General features: G+C 41.7%; 1 protein-coding gene across 1 annotated transcript; it reads right to left on the bottom strand.

Annotated features, from left to right (window-relative positions):
- Positions 1–3,807: 3,807 nt before the first annotated feature.
- Positions 3,808–6,668, bottom strand: LOC148037960 (uncharacterized). Its single transcript, XM_087676997.1, has 3 exons — positions 5,990–6,668; positions 5,078–5,696; positions 3,808–4,851 (listed from the first exon to the last, which is right to left on the bottom strand). Exons 1-3 carry the CDS (start codon positions 6,608–6,610, stop codon positions 4,469–4,471), a joined length of 1,623 nt encoding a protein of 540 aa, XP_087533123.1. The 5' UTR covers positions 6,611–6,668; the 3' UTR covers positions 3,808–4,468.
- Positions 6,669–7,888: the final 1,220 nt, after the last annotated feature.

Raw genomic sequence — 7,888 nt, 5'->3', positions numbered from 1 at the left:
ATAGATGAGATTGAGTATTTTGGGAACTTGCAAAGTATTGTTACAGTGGATTATCGTAGCTTCTCCATGATACTATTCGATGTGCAGTGGTTCAAAGTGGTACTTTAAGGAGCTGGAGCAACAGTTCGATGAGGTCCATCTGGATTTCTTGAAATAGATTCTGAAAAAAAATAGATGGATTTACGCGATACCTTTGTGTTGCTGGCCCATTGTGAACAGGTGCATAAACTCATTTGTTTGTTTATTGTATTACGACATGGTACATGTCACAATAGTTTAATATCTCTTGTACGTGTTTGTGAACAGGTAATCTTCTATCCAAACCCTCGACAACCTCGATGGTGGTATGTTATACCTTCAGCTCCTCGAAGTGCGAGAGTATATGATCAAAGTAATGTTCCGAGCATAGATGAGGATAATATGTAAACAGAGGGGCCGATATTGCAAGGGGTGGAGGCCACCGAAAGCTTGGAGCATGTAGAGGAGCCAGTATCCAGTAACAATGATGGAAATATAAGAGTCCAAGAACTCTTTCAGAACGAGGTGGACTCATCCTTTTGTGGTGACATGTCTATCGACCGTCTAATTTATGCCGAGTTCTGTCAGGAGAGTGACATGGGAGTATAGGATACTTCATACTTGGAGCATCCACTTACTCAATTGGTTGACTAATTGCTTATAAGTGTACATAAGATATGTATTTTAAGTAAGATCATTTTTTTAAGATTTATATTATCGTGCTTTGTATGATTTAAATTGATTATGCTAACATCATTTTTTGTATGTGCAAGTGACCTTTGTGGATACTTAGATCATCAGGATGAGTCAAGGGATGAGCGATGAGGAGTTGCAGGATATCTTAACACGCATGTCTCCAGATCAGATGGCGAGATTCAGAGACACGGCGGACTAGGAGCTGTCTCGGACATCGTCATGCCGCTCTATTAGACCTACTTCAGCACGATCAGATGCTTCAGCTTTGAGCATACGAGGTCGACGCTCTAGACTTGGGCCAAACTGAGGGAGTGCTTTAGGGTCAGAGGGATGCTGTAGAGATACGAATGCAGTAAGCCCACGGTCGGCTCGGGATACAGGTGCTACTCCTCGCTCTCGTGACGGTTCCGGAAAGCGTGGCTCAGGTGGTTGTTGTGCAGGCACGGACGTGGTGTCCCTGTCTCGTCGTTCTGCTAGAGTTGTGTCACCTCTGGGATTTGTCACACCTGTGGGGATGTCTACTCCAGTTACTCCGGCTTTTCCTCAGTCGTCCGCAGGTGGCACCCCTATGGGTGCTACTCTGAAAGATACTATCCCGGTCGGTACACCAGATGTACAGGGGTCTCTTGGATATGCCTAGCAGCGTGGTCGCAGGTGGGAGAGGACCAGGAGCCATCATCATGAATGATGAGGGGAGGAGGGTGATGGCTCGCATGAGAGAGTTATGCCAACAAGTTTTTTGGCACAACATCTTGGATCATTGGAAAAACATACCGGAGAGGAGCAAGGACTACTTAGTAGCATCCTTGCATGAGGAGTTTCCGATACCACCCATAGCAAATAGGTTTTCAATGGGCTGGATGATGGAGTGCATGCGTGCATATATGTCACACACATGATCGAACGCACGCAAGGCACTCAAGAGTGGGACTGCAAAGCCCGAGTGGCTAGATGCGGACGACTAGCGCCCACTGACGGAGGAGGCTACAGATTCTCCAAGACGTTGGAGTTAGTAGCGCGAGGTAGCGAGGGCACGACTAGAGGCCGGAGTGGTCCATCATCTTGGGAGTGGTGACCATAGGGCATATTTGGAGGACTTTGTAAGTTTTTCTTTTGTTTTGCTTGCTTATTTTTTTGCATTGCAATATCTTTTGTACTGATAATCGTGTTTCTAACAGTTAGTATTTTGTTTCCTTTGCAGCACTCCATTACAAATCGCGATCCGACAAACCTTGAGACTTGATATGTAGAGAGGCACAACCTCACTGCATTGATCGACCAATTGTATAGACGCGACGGCCCTGTAAGTCACTCATCTTTCTTGTTCGTAGTTACCATGTTTAATTAGAATGCATTATTGTATGGTGGACTAATGTGTAGTTGTTTCTTTTTTTGCAAAGTCCGTTTGATGCTCCTTTGCGATGGGACGAGCTTTCGGAAGGCGAGGATCTATAGCTCGCCCTTGGATCCCTGGAGCTCACACACCCTTCTTTTTTGGTCACCTTATCAGTGTAGACATTTTCTATGTAGTAGTGATATCTTGCCATGATTGTACAAGTCACTTTCATCATGCGATCATGTATTTATTTCATGTATCAGTGTTATGATTTAAGTACACTTTGTCTTTATTTACACGAGCATTGTACACAGAGTATTGTACATAGTGCGAAAACTATTTTGTATGGCCCAAATAAAGCACATAGTGCTATATGTGGCAGGGCAGCTTGCCACAACTTTTTTTTTCCATGTTACCGTCGCTATTAGCGTCACAAATTTACCTACATGCGTTGTTATTGGCATCGTTATTAGCGTCGCAAAGCATCGTTATCAGCATCACTATTTGCGTCGGTACGCAAATAGCGACGTTGATAACGACGCTAATACTGATTGTTCTATGGCATCGCCAATAATGACGCTTTTTGTGACGATGGAGGTAAATTTTTTTATTTACATTTTTGTCGCTTTTAACATTGGTATAAGGTATGTATCTTGTAGTGTATGTTTGATTAGTAAATGAGGCTTTTTAAAATTTTACTACCTAGCTCGGGGGGGGGGGAAGGGGGGGTCACTCATGAATATATGTATATATAACGTGAGTTCAAAATAAGGGATTTTTAAAATACTATTTTTATACATTTTTTACATTATACAGAAGGGTGTTATAGAAAGGGGTTACTTGCAGATTGAATAGAAAAGGGTTGTGTTTTATTCAAGAAAAATTTATAGATTAGGATATTTATAAATAGGCCATGAACGCATGTTATATAGAGAATATATATATAGTAAACCCCCCGAGCTACCTAGGGAGGAGTTTTGGTTGTATATTAAGGTTTAGAAGAAAAGACAAAATCTACTAGAATAAGGGTGTGTGTGTATATATAATTTTAAAAGAAACTTATATAATTAAAAGTTTTTGAAAAAAAGGTTACTAAAATTTAAAATTAAATTTGTAAAATTTCGATAGTATTTAGATATTTAGAAATTTTATACAATTTCATGAAAAATTAAGTTAATTTTTAATAAATAGAAAACTTTAGTAATAAGTTCAATATGTCAGAAAAAGTATTAATATTTAACATAAATTATTAAAAGTTATAATAATTTTTGAAAAAAAATTAAAATTTTAAATAACTAGGATAAATTTAAAAAATGATAATAAATATCCATAATTGAAGATGATTAAAATACATCTAAATAAAATTAGAATAAATATAAATAATGTAATTTAATTCAAAAAACACAAAAACTCATTGACAAGGGGTGAAAATATAGGGCAGTCACACACACTTGATTAAAAGAGTTGGATTTATTACACTTAGTATGCAAATAATCATGACTATAGATTGACCCATATATTTTTATTCTTAGTTCATAAAATCCATCCATTTACTTATCAACAAACCTTTTTGATAAAATACAAGGTTAATGAATCAAAACATTTACGAAGGATAATCTATCTCTCTCTCTCTCTCTCTCTCTCTCTCTCTCTCTAAATATAAATTTAATGCTATAAACAAAAAGAAATTGACTCATGAGCACCTCCGGCTGGTGGCAAAACATAAATTTAACATTGTAATCAAAATAAATTTGACCCATGAGTACCTCAACACACACACACAACACTTGGTATAAGTAATTGCTAAAGAGTTTTTATAGATATTATGTAAGTTCATGTGACAAGGCAGGTGCTTCTAAAAGATCCACAGCATGGTATGCATTATTATGCTTTGCATTTATATATTTAGGTAGATGTGATCATTGAGTGGATTCTATAATATGTATAAAGCCATCTATACCTATTTAGGCTAATTTGTGCATAATGGGCAAACAAGATTATATTCAGAGCAACTTTCTCTTCATGTGAGGCCATAGCCTACATTTACCCCCATGCTCTTCGAGAAGCTATAGTGGAAAAACGCCAAATCATATGCTAGTTTTGTATATAATGATTTTTAAAACATGTAGCTATGTTTTTTTAGAGTTCTATCTGTTCTACTTGTAATATACTTGTCCTCTTTTTACTTGGCCTTTTTAGATCATGCTGGGCCACTTTTTGCATTCAATCATACTCGATGGCATGTAGCTACAAGTTTTTTATAGGTTTTGTATATTTTTGTTGTAAGCTTTTCCTTTTTTTGGTTCTATGATAATTTTATTTTTCCCTTTCTCCACTTAAGGAGTGAAACTCTATCCACCTTCACCTAATAGTATTTAGAGATCGAATGCAAGAATATGTGAGGTATGGAGGTGGTCACTAGTAGGAGGACCAATTTGCAGGGAAAAATGATGCGCAAACAAGTTGGAGGTCATCAATAAACCAACCATGGCTTCCTCTAAAGCCCAAGATAAATGAGTCGCTTCGATACCATGAGAAACTATAGCCATTAGTACCACCACCATCAATTCCAGAACCACTGTTAGGAAATATCACAAGCCGAATGACAACTTGATGTGGAGCCATGCTAGGAACCAAACCTCTCAAGCCCCTCACTGAATCAATAAAGCGACCGGGCAAGAGTTGCAGCATAGGGGTGAGTTGGCTATCAGGGTCATGGTTATGAGTACCATGGTGGAATGTCTCGGGGTGGATGTTCTCACCAGAGTATGTAACCACAAGGCAGCTCACTAGGCGGGGACCTGCACCATTGTTCAAACAAATCAAGGTTTAATAATATAAAATAAATTGCAACAATTCCGAAAAAGAAAATACCTTCAAATTTTAGAAAAGAAGGTTTACAACTTTGACGTTCATAGGATTAGTTTAATTATAAAAGTGATAAATACACGTAATTCCTTGATCCAAAAGTCCCTTCACAATTTCTAGTGAGCGTGCAAAAACGTTTCTGGTTGGAGCACTCGTGACCTGAGCGCAGCTGCACGGATGAGATCCTCTTGCGCTGCTGAAAGTAGTCCTTGACATCCAGCACGTCGTCGAATTTAGTAGGGCCCGGGACCGCACCATAAACGAGTGGAACTACTCTAACCCCAAACTGCAAGGATGGGATCCCGTTGTCAATGGAAGGAAGCTTGAGTGGACCAGCTGGCAGAGGCTTTGTGGGATCTTCAAGATACGAAGTCTTCAAGGAAGCCACCGTGCTCTCGTCGCGATCGGCTTCAGCCTTTACATTGTCAAGCTTGGTGTCTTGCTTATACCCGCCGTAAAGATTGTACACCTTCCTGATAGAGTCAATGCTTCCCTGCAACGCCTTCAGCTTGCTCAAAGTGGCAGACGCTTCAGGGCTTGCCAATAGCTCGCGATTCGCTGCAATGGTGTTGAACACGGTTCCTATGCCGGGGACCTGCTCGTAGCCGGTTGCGGCCCACTGGATAATGGTGGGGGCTGTGAGCTCCAGGCTGGGGAACTGGCAAGCGAACTCTGTGATCTTATCCGAAGTGGGAAATGAAGGATTGGCTATGCCGGACATGTACTGCTGGAAAGAGATGCGCCGATTCTTGGATGAATTCAGAGAACTGATCTTCACCTGCATGCATATTGCAATGATCAATCAAGTTAATGCGAAGGCATCAGGATCGTTAAGGAAGAGAGAAGGATCCGGATGTGCATGAGAATCCAGCAATTGATTACTATTGGCCAGCCCAATAATATTCGCTAGTGGCTGAAATATACTACTACTACCAATATATTGCATACGGCTACTAAGGCATTCTAAATAAGTAGTGACGAGTCACAGCACCGGGGAGGCCACAGCACGCCAACGATTAGTCACGGGGGCTAGCTCCTTAAATCAATTTTGTCCCTTATATACTAACTGACCTGCAAGGACGCGTCCACGCTGACTCCGGAGAAGATGCCTGCCGCTTGGATATCTGCGTTGAGCTGCGTCTGCTGCTCCAACGAGTCGGCGTAGTAGGAGTAGACGGCGTAGTATTCGCCGCCGGTGGTGCGGCTGGAGAGGTAACTGTCCCCGTAGAACTGCACGAACTGCGCCAGCTCGGTCGTGCTTGGCGGCTTAATGCCGTCCTGGAGGCCCTCGACGTTGGTGACCACCTCCTGGCCTTTGGTGTGGCGCGCGTATACGACGATGAAGGTGGTGGTGGAGGTGGTGCTGATGCTCCGGGCGAACTGGAGCTTCTCGGAGATGGTGCCCAGGGGCGAGTAGCCCACCGACAGCGACTGGTCGATGTTGAGGGACTGGACGAGCTTGGCGCTGCTGAAGCAGATGTCGCACTTGACGAAGCTGGTGCCCCCGACGAGCTCCCACTTGCCCTTCACGGCCGTGTTCATCCCCTGCCCGCGCACGGCGTTGTAGCCTTGGAACAACGCCACAGGCACCGACGCTCTAATTCCACCAGCTCTAGCTTTAATTCCAGTAGCTGCGGGTTCCCGTTGGGCGGCGTGTTGCAAGTCAGACGTCGGCCGCTTGAGCTGCGCCATATTCTCTCTCTCTCTCTCTCTCTCTCTCTCTCTCGTTAGTTCGTCCGATCGATCGATCTTAGTCATCACAGGCTACCTCGCCTCTCCTTATATAGCAGGTTATTCACAACACCCAGAAGCGCTCCCAAAAAGTCCTTCCACAAAGTGCCCTCCAAACTGTCTTATTCAGCATCCTCTGACACTGAATTTATTCCAAACCTTTATACCGTCCCCTAAGGCAATCATATGCATAATGCGCCCGTGCCCTGCACTATACTTAGTATCTAACACGTCGACCCGTCCTTTTCTCCCGTGAAGAGTACTGGTGTTTCCTTATGGATTGTTTGAGACTTCGTAGTATATGAGAGAGAGAAAGAGAGATTGTGATTGATTTCAAGCTCCCATATAGAACATTAGAAGAACCGCATGTGAGCAAGGCCGCATTAACCCACATCTGTGTCATTTTAAGCTCAACTCAGCATGGGCACACTTAATCGGCATAGGGCACTTGTGACCTCCCTAAGACAAACATTTGACCCTTAGAGTGTGAAGCATTTTGATGAGTTTTGCCAAACAGTATAGTAGACCTTGTGTCATTACATGAAGCACGCAAGCTAGCATGTAGTACATTTACTTTTCCTAGCGCACTTATGACAAAAACTTGATCCATGAAGTCCAAAATAAGGAATGTGTTCAAATGATAGTATAATGCAAAGCAATAGTATACTGAGAGTAGTAAAACACAAACACATGTATACATACGGTGAACTTAAGTGTTATGCATTTGTAGAGCTAGAAGTTTTGTACTTCCCTCGAGGGGAGGGGAGCTAGGGATTGTTTTTGTGGCCGAGTGAGGGGGATCTGGGTCACTCATTAAGATATGTGCCTACATCTCCATTAATACAAAATAGAAAAATAAAATTAAAAATGTGCTTAAAGGAGGGAAATTTTAGGAATTTAAAAAAATGGTTAGATGCTTTTAAGGACAAGGTGTGCATTTTATGAATTCTATGTTCACAATTAAGTCACTCTATAAATAGGCCTTGAACAACCATAACACATTGGGTTTAGACATAGTAAAGCGCCTTGTACACCCATGATAGGTTACAAATTGTGTATCTATATAGAAAAATGAAGCCTTGTAAAATCTTAAGCAAACTCCATATGTCAAACTATTAGATGCAAAAGTAAATAAGTTGAACTTATTAAATAGGAAGAAAAGGAAAAAGAGGTGCTACCCCATCAAAAATGGGTAAGCCTACTACTCTCCTTTCAAATATTCTTGGCGTGGCCCCATAT

The sequence above is a fragment of the Lygodium microphyllum genome, chromosome 4 (assembly GCF_053477565.2).
Source record: "Lygodium microphyllum isolate KBCC chromosome 4, Lygodium_microphyllum_v1.1.10, whole genome shotgun sequence".
In the NCBI taxonomy this organism is placed as follows: domain Eukaryota; kingdom Viridiplantae; phylum Streptophyta; class Polypodiopsida; order Schizaeales; family Lygodiaceae; genus Lygodium; species Lygodium microphyllum.
Note: the sequence above shows the minus strand (reverse complement) of the source record. Positions and strands in the feature narration are given on the sequence as shown.